The sequence below is a fragment of the Sparus aurata genome, chromosome 21, assembly GCF_900880675.1.
Source record: "Sparus aurata chromosome 21, fSpaAur1.1, whole genome shotgun sequence".
NCBI classification, from domain to species: Eukaryota; Metazoa; Chordata; class Actinopteri; order Spariformes; family Sparidae; genus Sparus; species Sparus aurata.
The window spans coordinates 21,902,597-21,925,022 of NC_044207.1; the positions used below are offsets into that span (position 1 = coordinate 21,902,597).

At 41.6% G+C, this 22,426-nt stretch overlaps 2 protein-coding genes across 4 annotated transcripts in view; both read left to right on the plus strand.

Annotated features, from left to right (window-relative positions):
- The window catches only part of LOC115572814 (adenylate cyclase type 1-like), a 41,882-nt gene extending 24,210 nt beyond the window's left edge, over positions 1-17,672 (plus strand). Inside the window, exons 5-20 of one of the 2 annotated variants that reach the window (XM_030403274.1) lie at positions 778-905; positions 1,716-1,874; positions 3,256-3,397; positions 4,662-4,817; positions 8,911-9,108; positions 9,203-9,300; positions 9,404-9,488; positions 10,470-10,559; positions 10,685-10,947; positions 12,152-12,278; positions 12,743-12,904; positions 12,992-13,138; positions 13,237-13,335; positions 14,134-14,248; positions 14,355-14,479; positions 15,562-17,672. In XM_030403274.1, the coding sequence (XP_030259134.1) occupies positions 778-905; positions 1,716-1,874; positions 3,256-3,397; positions 4,662-4,817; positions 8,911-9,108; positions 9,203-9,300; positions 9,404-9,488; positions 10,470-10,559; positions 10,685-10,947; positions 12,152-12,278; positions 12,743-12,904; positions 12,992-13,138; positions 13,237-13,335; positions 14,134-14,248; positions 14,355-14,479; positions 15,562-15,981 (2,514 nt within the window). In that variant the 3' untranslated portion in view covers positions 15,982-17,672. The remainder of the gene's footprint in view (positions 1-777; positions 906-1,715; positions 1,875-3,255; positions 3,398-4,661; positions 4,818-8,910; positions 9,109-9,202; positions 9,301-9,403; positions 9,489-10,469; positions 10,560-10,684; positions 10,948-12,151; positions 12,279-12,742; positions 12,905-12,991; positions 13,139-13,236; positions 13,336-14,133; positions 14,249-14,354; positions 14,480-15,561) is intronic. The other variant, XM_030403275.1, reaches the window with a different exon arrangement.
- Positions 17,673-19,738: 2,066 nt separating this feature from the next.
- LOC115573045 (histone H3.v1-like) lies at positions 19,739-20,855 on the plus strand. Of its 2 annotated transcripts, none has more exons than XM_030403650.1 (4): positions 19,739-19,885; positions 19,979-20,341; positions 20,432-20,524; positions 20,603-20,855. In XM_030403650.1, exons 1-4 carry the CDS (start codon positions 19,865-19,867, stop codon positions 20,681-20,683), a joined length of 558 nt encoding a protein of 185 aa, XP_030259510.1. In that variant the 5' UTR covers positions 19,739-19,864; the 3' UTR covers positions 20,684-20,855. The 2 variants fall into 2 exon arrangements, with proteins under 2 accessions (XP_030259510.1, XP_030259511.1); XM_030403651.1 differs by having other exon boundaries at positions 19,979-20,290.
- Positions 20,856-22,426: the final 1,571 nt, after the last annotated feature.

Here is a 22,426-nt window from a genome sequence, read left to right on the forward strand (position 1 = left end):
GGATCGGGGAATCACTGTAATGGATAAGCTATAATTAAATGTCAGAATTCTTTAACACAAACAACACTGTGGCTGCAATTTTGATTGAGCTGGAAGAATGATGCCTTTTGGTCCTGTTAAAAAGGTTTTTCAACAATAAATGAGCTGACTATGATGATTAAAGGTTCATTTTGAGTCATGTGAAAGGCCAGAAGTGCTGTACCAAGACTTGTTTTGTGAAGTTGATCTTGTTACTGAGTGGCTCGTATTACTGTCTTGAGGAAGACATTAAACCACATGTATGATCTTTAAATGTGCGATGTACATGTGAGAGTTACTGGCCAAAATGCATCTGTGTGTGTTTTTTGGTGTCTTAGGCTTGTGCAGGGTTCTATACCACCCCTGAAATGTCAACTGCATAACTTTGACGGTGTATGCTGCAGCACCACATTGACCAAATGAAGAGTCATATATAAACAAGTGTCAAAGCCACCCATGCATCAATGAAATGCAAGTAGAGATTATTATTGTGATATGTTTAAAGATGAGTCGGAATGACCATTTTTGCATCACAATGGCAAAATCATGATGATGTAACATTTATTTGATGTAAAGAACATGTTTTCTTGCAGGATTTAGAGGCCAGGCCATCCCTGCAGCACCACAGTACTTCATCATAACGCTGTTTTACCTTTATCAAAAAATTGCACCTTCTTTAATTTGATTTTGATAATGTTTCAATTTACTGTGCAGCCCTGCATGGAATCACAATGTATATATTTATGTTTGGTTTGGCAGGAGAACCACTGTCGCAGGATTAAAATCCTGGGGGATTGTTACTACTGTGTGTCCGGACTGACCCAACCCAAGACTGACCACGCCCACTGCTGCGTCGAGATGGGTTTGGACATGATCGACACCATAACGTGAGTGTTCATATTTGTTTGGGTGTTTCAACTCATAATGTTTTGGGTTTTTTTGTTCTGTGACATTATATAGAATTGTTTTATTGTTGGAATCTTTATCTGTCCATCTGTTTGATAGAATATGTTTTTGCACTAACATTTTTTATTTTCTATCCAAACACTGAGTTGTTTAACTGAGTCCATGTTGAGAGATTTTCCTTCAAGTAGAGCAAACTGCAGCCTGGTCAGCCATGTGTGCTGCGATTGAATTCTAACACTGAACATCTGAGCGAGCAGAACCACGGTCGGGTGGGAGAAAAAGGCTTTACCGGAGGAAGAAAATAAGCAATTTTACTGAGCTTGAAAGTGTTTCTGCTCTCTCTCTGCATAGCCTGTGTTGTTTGGGAGTGTGAAAAAAAAGGAACAAAAAGAAAGTGAGAGATTGAGATGCAGCAGAAGATAATATCAGATACTTTCATGACTTGACTGGAAGCCTGCTAATTAAGATTAGACTTTTTCCACAACGCTGATTAAATAGAAATGCTCAACTTAGCAGTCTGTTTTGTTCTTCGAGTCTATTTTGGGATGTCAGAGCAAGGTGGAGAAAATGTTGAAGATTTTCTCGTTTTTGACAAAGTGACATACAGCATTTACAAAGAAAGCTTGTAGTAATCCATTTTATTAGATTCTTAGTTCAGGTTGTGTGTTGGTCACCTGTGTCTGACCTCAACTGTCATACATATATACTGCTTTATTTGAATTGCCTGATTACAGATATAGATTTGATCCTACAACCTCACTCCAACCCTCCATGTGTTCTGCCCCCTGCAGGTCAGTAGCCGAGGCCACTGAAGTCAATCTAAACATGCGCGTGGGCTTGCATACGGGTCGGGTGCTGTGTGGAGTGCTGGGCCTCAGGAAATGGCAATACGATGTGTGGTCCAATGATGTGACCCTAGCCAATGTGATGGAGGCTGGAGGACTACCTGGGTAAGTTCTGAACTTCTATGCCTCTACGCCGATGACCACATAATTTTTGTTTGTGGTGCTCTGGAAAAAGGGATTTTAACTGATTATGAAGCAACTATAGAAATCTGTAGAGTGAAGTGTGAATACTTCTACTAATATTGGCCTGTTTAATTTTCGGTCAAGTGTAGGTATTAATGTTTGTACGGGGAGACGCTACAGGTGAAATAGAGTAAAAACTTTAAAGCGAAACTCTCGCCAAAAAGCAACCGAGGCTTTATTTGGGATTGAATATGAGTCAAACCTTCGTGTGAAAGCATAATTACGACGAAAGAGGCACTTTTAAGATTTACCGTAGTTTCGGTTTTTGGCACGTTAATTTTGAACGGGAGTGCATGGGGCAAGACATGCTAGCATCAAAATAGCTATTTTTAGAACACTAAGAAGGCTCGACACAACATGAAACTTTGCTCGTAGCATCACTAGGGTCTCTGTTTATGAAACAGTTTATGAAAAAGAAGGTTTTTGAACTACTCACGTTAGCTGCTGCACCTCCTGCGCTTTGCTGTCATGGCAGGCAAAAAGTGTCGATCCCCGAGTGCGACCTGACAGGCACGCTTGAGGAGCGGTTCACCATTACTCTCCTGCCTGTCAGGTCGCACTCGGGGATCAACACTTTTTGTCTGGCATGACGGCAACGCGCAGGAGCGCAGCAGCTAACGTGAGTAGTTCAAAAACCTTCGTTTTCATAAACTCTGTGTACACAAACAATGTTCTCAATGCTCTTGTTCATGAGTAGAGACCCTAGTGATGCTACGAGCAAAGTTTCATGTTGTGTCGAGCCTTCTTAGTGTTCTAAAAATAGCGATTTTGATGCTAGCATGTCTTGCCCCATGCACTCCCGTTCCAAATTAACGTGCCAAAAACCGAAACTACGGTAAATCTTAGAAGTGCCTCTTTCGTCGTAATTATGCTTTCACACGAAGGTTTGACTCATATTCAATCCCAAATAAAGCCTCAGTTGCTTTTTGGCGAGAGTTTCGCTTTAATGATAGATATTAAAGACAAGACAAGATTAAGTTTTCTCTTATAAAATCTCTTTTTATCACAAAACTTTTTCACCATGTTTTTAGTATAAAATGTTAAATCAATGAGGCTCTGAATGATGTACTGTATGAACAAACCCCTCTTTAAACCACCATCCTAAAGTAAGTCTTAATTTTTGCAAAATGCCTACAGGAGCAAGATGTCGGCCTTATGTCTCCTGTATAACTCTTTTGCAGATGACCTGCCCTGGACAGTTTGTGCCAAAATGCACCTAACCGCTGCAGCTGCAGTTGCAGTTGCTATGAGTCTGCTTCTCTTGTGTATATTATCCTGTCCTGCCTGTCTCTGTGCTCTGCAGGAAAGTCCACATCACCAGATCCACGCTGGAGTGCCTAAATGGAGATTATGAGGTGGAACCTGGAAACGGACACGAAAGGAACGCCTTCCTCCAAAAACATGAAATTGAAACCTTCTTTATAGTGCCATCTCACCGACGGAAGGTATCGTATTGTAATTCTGTGCTCAGAAAATGTCTATTTCTATGAGCCTTTCGCAGACAGTTTTATCTTCAGGTAACCCTTCCTATTAGATGTTGGCCTTAGCCGAACTTTTTATCAGCTAGACAGTGTACTGTACACATTAGCAAAGCTTCTGCAGGTCGTATGCTAATCCATATTAACCTGAACTACTGCACGTGGTAAGTCAGCGTAGGTTGACAAAGCAGGCTTATCTGGACCAGTGTATGCCAAGATCTACAATAACACCATCCTTTAAATAGAAATATAGCGTCCATCATATGATGGAGCTGTCACACATTTGTTGTTGAGCCAAACTCATGTCCACCTGTAATGGATTGGACTGGAGCTATAAAATATAAGAAAAACAGCCCGTGGCATCTTAAATCTGCACAGTCTGACAAACTAACAGAGATGTGTGTGTGTGTGTGCATGTCAGTGCATACACATTAATAACATGGACATCTCCAACAGATGTGCCACAAGCAGCTGGAGAGGGAATTTCAGTCTTGTTTCCTTTCCTTTCCTCTCCTTGCCTTTCCTTTCCGTTCCTTTCCTCTCCTTGCCTTTCCTTTCCTTTCCTTTCCTTTCCTTTTCTTTCCTCTCCTCTCCTCTCCCCTCCTCTCCTCTCTCCCTCTCCTCATAATGTCTAGCAGTAGGTTTCATGTTATGCAAGTTAAGACTTCCACAGAGGTTACATGAGTCATTATGTGACCTGTGACATCCCGGTTGCGTGCGTTTTAAAATTTTTCTTTGATATGCAGGAGACTTTGCTAATCCTCTTAATGGAGCTGATGGTTAGACTTCATCAAAGACACGGTTCATAGAAAGATGTGCCCTAACTAAGCTGTGTTGGATAGGTTTTTACCCATTTTCTCTATTGTACCATTTATTTCTCCTACTTATGGACCAACCTCCAACCTTGTGTATCGAACAAAGCATATATTTCCTACATTTCTCCAAACTCTCTGCTTAATCTACATCAGTCTTTCTAAAATGGTTTTAAGAAAGAGAAATGAGGGCAGCAAAGTCCTGAAACTATTAAAATCACCTAAGGGATTGACCTTATTTTAACCACTTCAGTTAAATTCCTGAGCCTGGTAATAGTGATTGCATGCATGTGTGTGTGTGTGTGCATGCATACTGCCAGTCCAATGCCTGTGCATGATTTCTAGACCCTTACATAATATATATTACTGTGTGGGGTATCATGACTTAATCCTTGTTCCCGTCTCTTATCTGGTGACAGATATTCCCAGGATTGATTCTTTCGGATATAAAGCCCGCCAAAAAGATGAAGTTCAAAACTGTGTGCTACTTACTAGTGCAGCTTATGCACTGCAGGAAGATGTTCAAGGCTGAGATTCCCTTCTCCAATGTCATGAACTGCGAGGACGGTGATAAGGTATAAACTCTCAGTGTATGTTTTGACGTTTCTGTGTTTGTTCGTGCTGTGATAGAGACTTAAAACTTATATATTGTCTGAATGTCTAGCATTTTCTACAGTAGTGAAAAATGTTTGGTGAACGCTTTATTCTGAAAAACCTGGATTAGTAAATACCCCCTAAAAGCGGTTATTTAATCCATAACCCAAATCTTTATTGTCCTTATTTGTGGTATTGTTTAAGTATCCTCGTATAAGTTAACACCACCATTATGGCAACAATATTTTTCTCCAAAGCAATTTAGAGGCATTTCAATCTATTCTCCTTTATATTCAACAGAACAAATAAACATATAAATCAACATTTATAATACTTCCTGCCATTTTATTCATACTCTGGAGAGTCTTTTTAAAAAGACAACATCTCTTGCGTTGCGGATCATCCAAATGGCATCTGACAAACAGAGGAGGAACAATGTGCATTTGTGGATTCCTTCATGGTTTAGTGGCTCTTTTTGACGTGAACTCTCGGACATACAGTAGATATTAGCATGTGCAAGAGGCGCTCCCGCTGTTGTTTTTTGTCACCTCATTGAACACAGCACATTTGCACTCCTACAGTGATATTTGCAGCACAGCCTTTCTGAAGTAGGATTGTGCCGTTAGGCGATGGTCAAGAGTCGCCTTATTGCATGTCTTGGCATGTTTCCCTTCCACAGATCTTGAGAAGTCATTCTTTTTAGCAACCTATTCCATGCCTTGAGTTTTGGATATTGAACTGTGTCACAATTTTTCTGACGTCTTATAGATTAAATGATTAATCGAGACACAATTGGCAGGGTAATTTGTGATGGAGATAATTGTAAGTTGCAGCCCTGTGCTGAACCATAGATTCTCTTACTCTGCTTCGTGATATTGAGGTTTTTTTTTTTTATCGATCTGGACACCAACTGGTTAGCAAACATGACACCCAATAGTTTTTTGTTTAAATATAAGACTTAATTGTTTATATGTGCTGTGGGCATTGCTAAATTCGCAGGAAAATAATTCACCATGAAAGGCTTTACAAGCCTCGGTCAGTAGATAAATCCAGGGCCGACACATGATGTACACTTTATTGTAAGAAGATAGGGGAGTGCTGGTAATTGATGATCCTGTCAGCTATAATGACCTCAGCATGTTGCTCCTACAACATACCATTCCCCCCCTACACCCCTGCACATACTGTCAGTGACACGGGCAATCTGGCCAAATGTCAAAGAGCTTACTTGACCTTGTGCGCCTGAAGAGAAATCCTTTAGCCTGGCAGCTGTACAATTCTCGCAACAGCTGTTTTAATCCAGATTTTCAGGTGTACGTGTGTGTGTGTGTGTGTGTGTGTGTGTGTGTGTGTGTGTGTGTGTTTGTTTATGTGTTTGTGTACGTGTGTGTTATACATTTTCTCATTTGTCACTTCCACATAAAAGAGTCCACATATGGTTAATGATTACTTTTCAGGGTTAGGACTAAGATAAGGTATGTAGCAGTTATGTATAAGGTCATAACAAGCATGCACATAATTAATTTGTGTCCAAACAATGTCATGACAGGTGTAGTATACTATTCTTATGGATAGAAGAACACCAGGCTGAGGTGTTTGACGAGTTTGACGAGACATCGTCTCTCCACTTTTACAATATCGCCCCCAGCAGGAGCCTTCAATGGATCCCGCACTACTACCTCTTCAGTCTACATTGCCAGTAATGACCACATCCTCACATTGCAGACAGAGGGCAGATTAGTATAAAACGGGAAAATAGAAAAGGGAAAAGTGGCGACAGGTTAAGATATACATGCACCTTCTGCTGAATGGTGAATTTCATATTCAGACCACACACACTTGGATTGTGTGAAATGACATATGCATTCAAGGCACGGAGGGAGCGATGCGCCGGACCTGGGATGAATGAATAGGATTTTTGTTTGGTGCAGCGGACATGCAGCTGCTGCCTGACGTGTCCCGCGCTACATTGAGCACAATATGGAGCATAAGGAGAAGTCGGCATCTGCAGGTCACTGTGCTACTGCCTCATAAATAACAAAACAAGAGTGTGAGGGAGACGCAGATAAATAAGGGATGTAATGGGGAATAGAGAGAGGAAAAAGAGAGAGTCTAGATGGAAGGAGGGAAGTCAAAATATAAACCGGGGATGTAAGTAAGGAGGTAGAGATGAAGAGAGGGTGTGGAGAAGGAAGTATGGATGAATAGACCAGAGCAGGGGAGGAGGGACGGATTGTGGGTGAATAATCAAAAGCAATGAAAAAATAGAAAGAAACATGAAACAGAGAGAATCATGATGGAAAAAGGGGAAGAAGGAAGAAAATATAAAAGCAGGGAAGGGAGGAGGGGACTGAGGATGGATAGATGAAAGAAAGAAGGAAAACATAAAGTAAGGAAGAATATATGTAGGTGAAAAAGTAAGATAAGAAAAAGGACTAAAGAAAGGAAAGAAAAGGTAATATGAAATGAACATTAATAAAAGATGGAAGTAAGGAGGAATAAATGGAGGCAGGAAGGGAAGAGAAGACGGAAGACTATATGGAAATAGAAATGGGAAAAAAGGAAATAAGGAAGAATCTTTATACAGGCAAAGGAGTAAAGAAAATATATGGAAGCAAGAAAGGAACAATGATAAGTGCAAAATGAGAGACAGAAGTATGGAAGAATATACAGAAACAGAGGAGGAAAGAAGGAAGTAGGGAAGAAAATATATAGGCGGGGAGTGGAAAAATAAAAAAGGAAGGACGAATATATGAATGAAGAAAGGAAGAAGGAAGGAAGGAAGAATATATGGAAGTGGGAGAGGAAAGACAGACATAAGGAAGAATTTTAAGTACTAGGAAACGAAGCAAAGAAGGAGAGATGTACGGAAGCAGGACGGGAAGGAAGGGGCCAGGGAAGGGACAAAGGAAGTGAGAAAGAATATATAAAGCACAGGGATGGAAGTAATGAAAGATATGCTGACACAGGTGAGGAAAGATGGAAATTGGGAAGAAAGTTTGTAAGTGCAGAGGGGAAAGATGAAAGGAAAAATATGGGAAAGCAGGAAAGGAAGAAGGATGTAAGGCTGAATATATGGCAGCAGGAAGAAAAGACAGATAGAAACAGGAAACAGGAAAGGAAGCAAAGAAGGAGAGATGTATGGAAGCAGGGAGGGAAATGAATAGGCCTAGGATGGAACAAAGGAAGTAAGAAAGAATATATAAAGTGCAGGGAAGGAAGTAATGGAAGGAAAGATGGAAATTGGGAAGATAACGTGTGCAGAGGAAAAAATGGAAGGAAGAACATGTAAAAACAAGAAAGGAAATAAGGATTTAAGGAAGAATATACAGACCTACAGGAGGATGGAAGCAGGGAGAGAGGTAACAAGAAATGTACTGAAGCAGGCCAGAAAAGATGGAAGTTGGAAGAATATACAGAAGTGGGCAACGGAAATAAAAGGAAGGAAGAATGTATAACAGCACGAAAAGAAGGAAGGAAGGAAGCATGGAGGAGCACGGAGGGGAAGCTGCAATTAAGGAAGGAAAGACAGAAGCAGGTGACGACAGAAAGGAGTAAGGAAGGAAAAAAAGAGGAAATTAGGGAAGTCAGTGAGCCGTACACGTTCGTGTCATGTAATGAACTCATGAAACACTCTCGCTCACCCTTCTGCTCTCCTGCTGTGCCACGGAGCCACACAATTCATCCAGCCTGCTCCCTTACATGTACACTCAAACACCTACACACACACACACATACACACACAAACATCCACTCTGCCGTGTTAACTCTCCAGCTTTGCTCCAGCGCCCAATGTTTTTTGCGAAGCTGCTCACTTTGGCTTCGGAAGACACTCAGACACAGCGGGGCGCGTTCGGTAATGAAGTTAAGTGTGAAGGCGACGTCCTAATTTGAAAGTATAATCAGCCGCCCGTGTTTGTTGTTGACTCTTATTCACCCCTTGTTCCCATCAAAACGATAATATCACACTAGTGCGGAGAAACACAGCCTCACTTTGTGTCTCACCATTGTTTTGTTTTTTTCCCCCAAGATCTATACTTTCAGTGAAGATTTCTTTCTTCTTTATCCCACCAGCGGAGGGCCATGAGGACGGCTCCGCAGAAGCTGAGGAACCGTACCAATGCGAACCAGGCCAACCTGATCCAGAGCAGCCCCAGAACCCGGGTCAACCGCTACATCGGGCGGCTGATCGAGGCCCGCCAGACCGAGTCGGACACGGCGGACCTCAACTTCCTCACACTCATGTATAAGTGCTCTGAGCGCGAGCAGAGGGTGAGAGAGCGCAGACACGTGCCGTAGCTATGCACTGATGAAGCCTGTGGATGAATGTTAATGACTCTTATCTGGTCTCTGCCCCGTTGCGTAGTACCACCAGGTTCCTGATGAGTACTTCACCAGCGCCGTGGTCCTCTCTCTGATCCTAGCTGCCTTGTTTGGCCTTGTCTATCTTCTCATCATACCACAGTATGTACAGCAGGCTCTGTTGATCTCTCTCCTTCCAGGCCTCTTTGTCTTTTTCATAACTAACTCCACCATCTGCCTCTCTCCTCTCTTTTTTCCCACTCAGGGGCACGGCGGTGCTAGTCCTGCTCGTCTTCTGCATCTGTTTCCTAGTAGCTTGTATCATGTACCTGCATATCACTAGAATACAGGTAATAACAGCGGCTTTCTTATCCTCAGCTGACCCGAGTAATGGTCTTCCCTTTTTCCCTCATTCACGTTTCATTCAATGCGTCACCCTTTACCAATCCCGACCACGTTGGTGTGACAAGTTTTTTTACTCTTCGGTGCTTTTACAGGTCCATGTTCCTCACCGTCTTCCTGTTCTTTGCTCGCCTTATTTTCCCCGTGTTACCTGAATCTTTGTCTGCACAGCACTTTTTTCTTCACGCTATCTTTAAAGCTACGAACAGCATTTGTCCTTTTTTAGTTTTGAGACACATATTGAGACATTTTGTATTGTAAATGTACAACATAGATATTTATTTATGATATAATTCCATTTCCCTCACACGATGCAATGATACTACACAGCAGTGTAGAAATACAAAAGTGTGCATCTTTTCTGTTATTATGCCCTCACAAGAGAGACTAAAGATGAAAATAAGACAAAAAGTCTAATGAAATGAAAAATGCAAACATCTAAAACATATACAAGAAACTAAATAATGTATAGAAATGTAAATATTCATACATTCATGCAAAAAATAGGTAGTAGTTTTATAGGGCATATACATCGTAATTTGGCTTGAATAACATTGAGTGGTGATACTTTATAATAACCATCACTGATAAATGGTAAATGCATATAGTTAATCAAACTTCCGTTGATAGATATTTCACTGTTAACAAACAATGACATGCTTTATAAACCAAATATTAAGCAGTCGTAAAGGTTTATAAACATCAGTTGCTAAATAAACGGTTTATAAAGCATTTTTTTGTCTGTTGACTGTGAAACTACATTTTAATTGACCATTTATTAACATTGTATGCTGATTCAGCTTTTGCTTTAAATATGTCAGAAATGGTTAGAATCCAGCCCATCATATACTTTATTTGCTTCCACTTTGTAAATATAAACCAGCTAAAGACGGCCCTTCATCTGACTCTTCTTTGTTCTTGTCTCTCAGTGTTTTCCAGGGTGCCTGACCATTCAGATCCGCACTGTTCTCTGTATTTTCATAGTGCTCTTAATCTACGCTGTGGCCCAGGCCTGTGTGGTAAGTAGGAACGGTTAACTCTAGGGTATGTTTGAGGAGTGAGATGCAGTGCAGTGACATCTATTCTCTGCTTTAATATCTTGTCATCTTTATGCACGTGTATCCTCCTGTTTGTCCTCTGTCAGGTGGGCTGCATGCCCTGGTTGTGGGGAAGTGCCAACACCAACAGCTCCATCCTCATCATCGATGTGGACAGCGGCGCCAACCACACCATGGCGGAGCTGCCTTGCGATGGTGCCCGCTACGCCTTCCTGTCCTGTGTGGTGGGCACACTCACCCTGGCACTTTTCCTGCGGGTCTCCTGGCTGCCAAAGATGGCGCTAATGCTCCTTCTGGGGGTGCTGTATGTCACCGTGTTGGAGCTCAGCGGCTTTCGCAAGAGCGCAGGGTGAGGATCGCGGGCACAGCACGACCGCCAACACTGAGCAGACACAACACACTAAGAAAAAAAAAAAGAAAAATTAAAAGTCAGTCGCTGTTATCTGATCACCCCCCATGTTGATGGAGAGTCCGGTGAAGGGACTTCTTCCACGAAACATTTCTGGAGCTTCGGAGCAAAACAGCGCCGCACAGACCATATTCAAACAGCAGCCATTTTCCTTTGACGTCACGCTCACGGGTGGGAAGCTCAAATGTTGTGCTGCTGTGTTCAACATTTTCAACCTTGACGCACGGTTGAGCTCCTGCGTCCACTTCACACGGGGTGTAAGCTAACACTTGTAGCTACGTAGCTACAGTGAAGATTTTGGCTGAAAGTGTAAATAACGTCTTAAAAAATCAATTTGGGATCATTGAGCTTCCCGGAGACCATCTTGTATTGTTTTTGGTTGTTATTTTAAGTCCCCATCTACTTAAGCTGCAACACTGAAATATTTTGGCAACTACAAATCTTTCCATACTCGTGAGGATGAGCAGATACTGACTGAATCTTTGAATGCGAGTCATTCAAGTTATCAGAAAAAGACTCTCTGTGAATGAATATTTTGCCCGATTCCAGAGAGAGCATGGATAACCGGGGAGTCTTTGGAGAACGTTTACAGCACATGTGCCGAGATCTATGCATGTGCGCGGAGGAGTCTTTGCTTGTCTGCAGCCCACACACACTCTTTCATTTAACACCCTCCGATGCAGCACATGTGCTCATTAGTTCCAAATCAGAAGCCTGAAAGGACAATGTGGGCCGGATGATGGGAGCACGCTAGCTGTTTCAAACCAGCACCAAGGGGCCTGGCCAATTTTATTGGAGCTTGGATCTTTAATGCGCTCCTGGAAAGTGATAACGTTGGATTTGTTAAGCTTGTTAAGATAAAGATCCCTCTCGAAAAAACCCACTTTGTTTAAATGCAGCCATGCTTCTGCAAATAATATGATACCGTATTGGCCCCAAAATTTGAAGCACATTTAATTCTCTCTTCTCTTTCATTTCTCTCTTTAGTTTTTTTTTCCTACTTATTGTTTGTCATTATTTCTTTAGCAAAATGAGCTCATGACTGCCTCTCACTCTGTGGGGGGTCCACTCAGCCTTTATGTGTAGTTTTTCTGTGTGGTCCGGTCCAGTCCGGTGCTGACTTGTGTGTCGGTGTCTCCCACAGTGGGGGGTCCTTCCACATCCGGGGCTACGAGCCCATCCTGTCTCTGTTGCTCTTTGTCGGTGCCCTGGCCCTCCACTCCCGGCAACTTGACCTCAAACTACGCTTGGACTTCCTATGGGCTGTGCAGGTCAGGAAGTGTGTGTGTGTGTGTGTGTGTGTGTGTGTGTGTGTGTGTCTCGGCTTGCGTGTGAAAGAGGCTTTGGGGATGTCGAGAGGCTTAAATCTAATTACCATAACATAAGTTTACTGTAGAAATGCTGCCGTTTCAGCTCTCTGTTCGGCCACGTATGGAGGATTTTGTATTTATAGGCTGCTGGCTGTCGGTTCTTTGGCAAAAAATGAGGGTAAGAAGCTTGTTCTGGCTCTGTTTTAATTTGGCGCCAGGAAAAAAATGGACTATTGTGCAGAGTGAGATTGAAGTGTCAAAGCTTAATTTTAAGCTATTTAATCATTTAACTGGCAGCATTAGTTGTGTAATGTACCCAAGTCCATTTTAGAACCAACTACAGACGAACAGTTTTCTACTGACCCCGTGTGGTGAAGACGCGGGACAGTCTCACAGCTGCCTTCCTGTGTGTTTGTGTGTGTCAGGCTGAAGAGGAGAGAGACGGCATGGAGAAGGTCAAGCTGGACAACAGGAGGATTCTCTTCAACCTCCTGCCTGCCCACGTGGCTCAACACTTCCTCATGTCGAACCCCAGGAACATGGTGAGCCTCGCTAATAAACAGGCAGGCAGGCAGACTGACCAACAGGTAGATAAACAGACATAGGACAAGAAATAGAAAACATGTGAGGTGTGTGATTCTTTTATACGGTGTTCTTCCTTGTTCCCCGTTCAGGATCTGTACTATCAGTCGTACGCACAGGTCGGCGTCCTGTTCGCCTCCATCCCGAACTTCAACGACTTCTACATCGAGCTGGACGGCAACAACATGGGGGTGGAGTGCCTGAGACTGCTGAATGAGATCATCGCCGACTTTGACGAGGTGAGGCAAGGATTTACTTCGTTTTACTTGAAATCTCAAACTAAAGGAGATTTTAATCGTGCTGCATTGTTTGTTTATTTGACTGTCTGTTTTTGCAGCTCATGGACAAGGAGTGCTACAAAGACATAGAGAAAATCAAAACCATCGGCAGCACGTACATGGCAGCTGTGGGCCTCGTCCCCACCATTGGCACCAAGGTGACAGGACGTCTTCTGTTTGCAACGGTTTCATGATAATTGATATACAAATATTACAGTAATCACTTTCAGTGACCCTTAAATGTGAAGTATGTTAGAATAGGCCAACTGCGGAAGTCATACTTAAAGATTTAGGGGTCAGCGTATCACTGTCGAGTATTACCTAACTACTGCTACCTGTAGCTGCCTTTAGCTGGTTAGCTCAGTTAGCTGTGCATGTAGTGGTCCAGACCGGGAGCTCAGAGCACCAGAGGAGTGCCGGAACAGAAACCATACAGAACAGAAACCATACAGAGCAGAAACCATACAGAACGGAAACCATAGACTGGTATAGGCCAGGGAGGCAGGGTGGCAGGGAGGGCTAGTTGGTTAGCATGCTATCTCTGCAATATCTCTGCAACACAATACGTAGACACCGTAACGTAAAATCTGTTATTTCTTCACATTATGTTGATCATTTTTAGTGGATTTTCTGGATGTTCTCGACTAAAATTATTACATATTACACCTTTAAAGTGGTGACAACAGACGGGGTGTTTTAGTTGAAACAAATTCTTTGTTATACTTGTGTGTCCTGACACGTGAAAATGGATATAAACTTGAAATATACACGTATAATGGCGTAGAATTCATTACCATCGATAAGCCAGAGTACATGTTTGATAACCATCAGTGTTCACACCACAGTATACCTTGAAAACGTTATGCCGCTGCAACACTAGTGCACAAAAATGAAGACAACATGAAAGGTAATTTCCTGCACAGATACTAACAGCTTGGTTTACTTCTTTCCTTTAGGCCAAGAAGTCTGTTTACGACCATCTGAGCACGATAGCGGACTACGCCATTGAGATGTTTGACGTTCTGGACGAAATCAACTATCAGTCGTACAATGAGTTTGTCCTGAGAGTGGGTGCGTCAGCCCTTGTGTTCGAGTGTTAACACAGTCACAAAGTGAATCTCAATGTGAGTTTGCCATTGTTTTGTACTTGTTAAACACTTTTCTCACGTTTGCGCAGGTATCAATGTGGGTCCAGTGGTCGCAGGGGTGATTGGGGCACGACGGCCTCAGTATGACATCTGGGGGAACACAGTCAACGTGGCGAGCAGGATGGACAGCACTGGAGTACCGGGAAAGATACAGGTATCCAACGCATCTTAGGTATTTATGTAAAGGTAGTTTTTATATGAGGTACAATTGGTTAGTAGACAGTGCTTATGGGAAGAGCATGAATCAAAGCATCATAAAAATACAGAACTCATTAAAAAGAAATGTAAAGCTGCAAGGTGAATATTTAAGTAGACCAACGTGCAGAGACAAGGTCAGCTGAGGAGATAAAATGTCGTTATAAAGAGGTGAAATCGAAAGTTCTTCTTCAAGAATAAGATATTGCGGAATTTAATGTGATGTAATTAAATTTTATAGTCGCTTCCGGTGTAAAAGTTCAAAAGTATTACCTTGCAAGTGCTTGAATTGATATATTTTGTACAAGAACATTTCTTTACATAGTTCTTTGGAAGGTTCAATGCAAACAACTATGAAAGCTGGTATTAAGTGCACCTAAAGCCTGCTTGGTCTAAAGATTTCAATAAAACTCAATCAAACTTTGTAGTGTTTTCTTCAATTATCCTTCCTACTTAAAACAACTGCTAGTTCCATATAGGTCATCTCATAATCTAAGGCACACCGACCATCCATATTTCCTTGTTCCTAGAATTTTTAAGGAAACTGGGCGACGTGCCTTTAAATTTAAAGCTCCCTCTGATTGGAACAACTTGCCTGGCTCACTTAGATCCATTACCTCATTTCATTTCTTTAAAATATCTGTTTTCACTTATCTTCAAACAACATGTTCCTGCTCCTAATTATATTGAGTGCAGATGTGTAGATGCATGTTTATATGGGTATATGTAAAAAATTTTTACATTTATATACTTCTGTATATTTACTGTATGTAACTTTGGCGTTATGGAGGATCAGTAGGTGTGGGATTGGCTAGGCTTAGGAGAGCTGTTGTCTGCGTCTGTGTGAGTGTATTGTGTTATTTGGTTTTATGTACTGTACTTTCTGTATATTTGTGTTAAGGACCCCCTTGAAAACGAGATGGTTCATCTCAAGGGGTTTATCCTTCTAATAAACTTCCATATAGTGTTGGCTCCTTGTATTTGATGGAATTGAGCCACTTGAAACATTCACATGTATTTTTCCATGTTTTAATAACACAGGTAACGGAAGAGGTCTATCGCCTGCTGAACACCAACTACGACCTGGTGTGCCGCGGCAAGGTCAGTGTCAAGGGTAAAGGTGAGATGCTGACCTACTTCCTGGAGGGGAAAGTTCAGGGCGTGGGCACTACGATCATGTCTTCGGTGGTGCGCTCCGCCAGCCTGGCGCGCCGGATCCACTCCTGCGGCAAGACGAGCGTCCCGACCAACCTGGGCAGTGTCTCCTCCGCCGCCAGCCTGACCGTTTTTGCCAGCATGGGCAGCAACATGCAGATGAACACCACCAACAGCAGCCACGGCCAAGCGACATGCCTGCCCCCGCCCTGCGTGCCCGCAGTGGGCGAGGAGGACGAGGAGGAAATAGAGGTGACAGATGTTGAGATCCAGGCGGTGGCAGGCGTTGCAGATGTGGCAGTGTAGGACGAAGAAAAGACTGTGAAAGTTCAACTTGAACGAATAAAGGAAGGAAGACCCCTGGTTGGAGGCCTGAAGAAGACAGGGCTGTCCAGGTATATTTCCTGTAAATCCTGAGCTACTGGCACAACCCAGAATTTAAGCTCATTCAGGATGTGAACATCCGGAGAAATGACACGGTGATGCGGACAATCATTCTTGCTTTTTAGGGATTTTTACTGCTTGGGAGACAAATGTGGAGCGAGGAAGAAAGAAACCAGGATTCCTCTTTTAACATCTCTATACCAGATGATTAGAGTCGTGGTGTTCCTGGGTTCCCCTCAGATCCAGGTATTATGTGCATCTGTGTTTCATATGTGCTACATATTCCACGTATAAGGGATGTGTGCGTCGATTATCCGGAAAAAGACTGATCATGCTATTGCTTTTGCACTGTCTTTTCTGATTATGCCAAGGATACATTGCATTATTTACAGTGTAAAATGGTGTTTCTTCCTCTTTCTCTTTTTCTTTTCTTTCTTTTCTTTTTTTTTTGGTTGGTGTATGTAAGCATGCATGCGTGTACTTTTGTGAGTGTGTGTATGCATGTGTGGTTAACTCTGAATTGTAACAAAAAAGAAACAGCACAAAGTTCTTTTTTTTTATGCTCGGAAGCTCACTGGACGAAATAGGCTTTTTTTTTTTCTTTTAAGACGTATTTACAAGTTAAACAGTAGTGCATGACTTTTTAAGAGTTGACAGCCATAGTAACGGAACTCCTGTTGAAAAGAAAACCAAAGTATTGAGCCTTCCACGGATCTTTAGTTTTTACCGCTTGTATTGCCTCACCACACGAGAGAGAGTAGGTTGACAATATTTGGCTTTTTAGACATAAAAGTGTATATTTGCAACCCCGGAGAGACAAAATAAGGGTTTCTGAATGCCGTTTTACGTTGTCCTAATTCACAATAGTTGGCTTGTGTTAAGTCTACTGGCAGACAGCAGTGGGGGCAGTGGAGGTGTGTAGACCCAAAGAGCAATGGAAAAACTAGTTCATGCCAAAACTGGACCAGTCACAAAGTACGATAAGCATCACACAGAGGAGGACCAGTGCACCCTTACGTAAGGGTGCAAGTCAGAATCCATGCCGGCATTCATCACACACAGAGGAGAGCAACACTGTAAGCACATAACGCGACAAGCACACCACGAGGTGAAGCCTTTTTTTTCAGACGCTCCCACATAACATTGGCGCATTTCTTCGGTGCAGTGTCTGGCTATCTGCTTCTTTTTTCAGGTCGTACATGCTTTTTCGCTACACGTTGAAGCTACATTTCGAGTTTTATCCTCCGAAAAATAACGACTTTTAGCACATCTCTCTCAAGATACGCTCTCGGGGCACGCGTGGGTGCTCCGGACATCTTTATAGCCTGTATCTTCATCATCATCATCATCATCATCATCATCATCGTAGAACTTTCACTGGATCTGCAAAACGTGTACATACGTCATGTTTCAAGTTTTTTGCCTTACTCAATAAGCTTACAGTGATTGCAACCTGCCTTTTTAGATATATTCACTTTGATATGCAGATCAGACTTTTTTTGTAAATAGCCAAAAGCTGTAAACTAATGTTGTATCTTGTACAGTGTAAAGTTGGGTTATTGAATATTTTGTAATAAAGACGATATTGGTGTATAAAATGTATTAAATTAAAAGGATATTGTTGTCAATATTTAAACAAGCAGGCATTCGGGACGGTGGTTTAAGGTTTTAAATGAGGCTCCTTTGGGGGATTTTCAATCTGAAATACAATATTTACACTTTAACCCCCCCCCCCCAGACCTCAACATGCAGCACGGCAAACGATCGGCAGCTAACAAATATAACTTTTTACGAGCAGTTTTTCCCTGTAAGTTCCGCCCCGTAAAATTTCATTTCTCACACCTTCGTTTATGGCTCTTAAAATAACAGCTTTGCAGCAAAATATGGCAGACATTGACAGATTTACTACGCCTGTCACCAGCCAGCAGCCAGTTGAGTGTCACTATGCCCCCAAACACCGAGTGGGGGCCAAAAACTGTTTTCCCAGCATTGATGTAGGATTTGTCTCGGGGTTCACTCGGTCTAACAGTTAAGTCAACAAACGCCTGACTCGCTTCGCCGTTTTCAGGGTAGTACAGCCGAGGAGTTATTTCTGCTTTGTAATGAAACCCAACAAAATCTGATCAGTTGATGATGACAGGGGATTAATTGTAATTCAGATGCGTCTTGAATGAAATGAGAAAAAAAGCGATTAAAATAGTGCAATCGCTGTTATCACCCTCCCCTTGTTAGGTCGAAGGGAACCTGAGGTAACTGACGGTTCACAAACAACACTCCCACTGGTGTCATCGGGGCTACGGGCGGTCAGGATGAGTAAATTAGGTCATGACATGCATCAATGATTACATTTGAACAACCAAGAAAAACAACAGACGATTTGGATGATACTTTAATTCATAGATCTGAGAGTTTTTAAAAAAACATTTTTTATGTGAATGAGGGGAAAGAGAGAAAATGTTTATTGGCAGTGTTTCATTTCTTTTGAAAGAGCTGCTTAAGTTAATATTCATTCCTTATCCACAGCTTCATGAGACTTTCACGTTGTCTCTTCGGACAAACGCGGCGTGAGCGTCACTGCCTCCTGTAGTAAACGATTCGAGCTTTGTTTTGAAAGGGTGTGAAACACAGCTGTTTGCAGAATGCATGGAACTGAGGTGATATATCGATTTTTGCGATAACTTTCATATGACAGTGGTGAATCAGCACACACACTTTTATGACTTATCCAACCGGGATAAGTTGGAATCTGACCCAGTGACGCCAGTCTTCTCACTGACGGTCATGTTTGCTCATGTAGGTCAGTGTTTCATAAACGCTTTAGAGTACCTTGTTGTATGCCAAACTGAGAGAAATTGAACGTGATTCCATCCTTGTAAAGCATTTGCTCGGCCAAATTCTGACATATTTGAATATTTATCTTTTATTTATTTTTTTTTAGCTTGAAAGGCGGCAGGATGCAAACAAAAAAATGGGGAAAACATTGTAAAATAACTGAAGAACTTTTGCATCGTGAGCTGATGTGCACTGAGTTAAAGATGGTCTCGTAGCCAGGTTTTTTACACCAAAATTAGCAATTAGCACGTTTAACAGCTGCTTTGAAAACAAAACATCTGAAACTTCAACAGGCGATATTGCATCGCACTGTGAAAAGGGGGGAAAATGAGCGTGTCCACCCTGGTGTCAGGTTCCCATCACAGCTGATATACCTGCGAATACTACAGAGTCATTTGAGTTCCAAATGGAGACAAAAGCCAGATATTAATGGGTTTTTATGTTTTGCTTTTTTGTCCAGTGGGAAAGAAGTACAGGTCACACTAGTTTTTCTGTCAGTACCAGATTACAGAACTGTTTCAAGGGTATTCAAATAAAATTTGTGGAAAATTATTTTCAAAAAATTGCGACGCACAGCATTTTAGGTGAAAATTGACAACAGTTAGACTGGATTGGGGTCCAAAAAATGACAACATCTGGTGATTATTTTTACTTGAAAATGACTGACAATCTTCAGAGACACAAAACACATTTAATATTTTCACTGGATGAATTCTACCACTTATAGACAATAAACTGATCTTCATATGTGGAGCTGGTGGAGGACTAAAACATTGTTTATATGCCTTAATATGTAAGACATCTATAGCTCAGGTTGAATTCCTTCATTTGTCACTTTGTGTGTCAGAGAGGACGTTCACCTCCAGCTTCACCAGTCTGTAGTTAAGCTTCCACACCTGATCTGAATAATCAGCTGATTACAGTCTGTAACTGCAGGGTGTTTTCATATGAGAGAGCTCAGTCATCAAGCGAAATGGACCTTCAGCAGAAGAATGTGAGTTTGAATCCACTGTTTGTTTTTGTTTTTTTTTAAATCAATTATCTGTCATTAAATATGAAAATAACACAAATGTAAATGATGGAACAGAGGCCTCGCCTGGAGCCAATACAGGAGGAGTCAGAGCAGGAAGATGACGTCAAAAGAAGCAAAACGGGAGAAAGAGAAGAGGAAGATTTTCAGATTCAAGCTGGTGTGGAGACAAAGGAGGTGATGGCAGAGGAGACAGAAGAAGAAGACGAGGATGATAAGCTGAGGGTCCTGAGACCAAGCCGACGGTCTCGTTCCCTCAGCAGCCACTCGTTGAGTTTACCTCGAAGGAGATCCGCCAACAATCACCAGGACGAACTGGAGAGTTTCTCTGTGTCTGACTCACATGACGAAGCTACCCCACCCAAACAGGTAAGGCTAGGACATGAGAGGAGGTCCAGCAGTGGTGAGCTGAGAATGAAGGTAAGTATTTTGCCACAATTATACATAAAAATGACATGTATGACATCGCAAATGAAGAGTGAAAAGGGGGTGATGCTCTTCTGTGTTCAGATCTTCAAGTTCAGATGGCAAAAACACACAACACGTAAACCGCTGGTGCGAAAGAAGGAAAACAGGAAAAGGCCAAAGAAGGAGTCTCTGGTTGTGAGTACTCATTCGAAGCAAAGATGTTTAAATATTAGAAAATGTAGATTTTAATTTGTTTTAAAAAATATTTAAAAGGCGAAGCCGTTCCCTGAGTGGCTGGTGGACCTGATGTTCAACATCGAAGAGGCAACGACTCATCAGCTGGTGGTTGAGTAACAGCTTTGGAGGTCGAGTTGAAACACGAAAATCTCAACGGTGAACACTGTATTACAACAAATTTATCACGGCTGATGGGCGGTATTAAGGGTTAGCATTTAATGAGCAAGTTGCTGTTTCTTTTTTTTTTTGTTACCAGTGGATAATAAACATTTAAACATTAGAAAACACACAATAAGGCTGCTTGCTGCAGTATGAAAACATTTATTCTACATTATGTTTTTTTTTTCTTGTATTTAGTTTTTGCATCATATTCAATAATCATCAGCTTCAGCCTGAACCTGTTTACCTTTTTCCCCAAGTCGGTGTTCTTGATTCGAAGGCCAAAATACTGTTTGAGAGGCCAAAGCTCCCTCCAAGCCGTCCCACACGTACACAAACACGCACACACACCCACACATAGTGGGCAGTGGTATAACATGTAAAGAGTAATGGGGGAGAGGTTGTGTTTCAGCTTGATGGTTAACACTTTGATCTTATTTAAATAAATCACAATCGAATCAATCTTCACTAATTTAAAAAAATAAAACAAAGACATACTGGGTTGGCTCAAAGCATCAGTTTTTGATGAGCCCGGAATGAGTCTCAGAAAATCTTTGACCTTTTTAAAGGTACACTGTACAACTTTTTCACAGGCCAAAATTAAGTTTGTATGTGAGTTTTACAAGTACTTTAAAGGCAAATATGTTGAAATGTGTATTTGTTAATGCTGGAGAAAAACACAGGTGTTCTGAGTTATCTTTGGGTGAGAAGGACGGTCTGAAAAACATATGGCCACTATTTAAGTAATTGAAATGCTTACATTTGAAAATTGCATTAAAACCACATGACCTGCATCAACAGGTGTACTTACATGAAGGTACACTAATAAAGACAAGATGTAGTATTAAAATTAGTATTAAAATGGTTGGCCACTGTGAGTACAGTATATTTTATCACTGGATTATTACAGAATAAGCAGTATCTAAACACAAAAAAAGAGGGTTAGAATTCCAACCTCATATAATATAAGTGGCAGTTTTAATCACTTCTCTTTGTGTGTGGGTGTGCTATGTTGAATACGAAGTTACATCAAATGTAAGTAGAGAAGTACAATAATCTAAAAATAATTCTGGTATTTATTTTTTAAAGGCCTTATATGTATGTTTTAGTTTGTAAAAGAAGTTTTACAATCGGTCCAGTAGATCACCTCAGCTTCAGTTTCTGACAACATTAAAGATTAACCTTTATGTTGAATAACAATCCCTTACATAAATCCCTTATGTAACCAGAAACACAAGTATTGCTTTCTGATTCTGGTATACCGGACACAACGTAAACTTTTGGTATGAATCTTATACAAACCTTGACTTGTTGAGTACTCTCTACCACTAATCTTTTTCCAATATGTTCCTCACAGTCATTCCAAGGTCAGGGAGTTCTTGTCAGTCTGTAACCATAATTTCCCACATTTAAACCTAAAACTTTTTCTAAACAATAACACATATACACACAGCCTACATGCTCACCATTTCAGTGTTTTTCATTGTGCTGAAATGCCTTCTCACCACCACCAGTGTCCAGGGCCTTGACTGAGCATGAATGAAGGGTTAAGTCAGCTACATAAACATGTTGGAGTTTTCAGACGACCTGAGTGGGAAGTGAAGACATTTTATTTTCTGGTGATCCATTTTCTAAGTTTTGTAATTGTTTTACTCTTCTGTGTTTATGATTTGACAGCTGGTGGGGGAAAAAAAAGTTTTG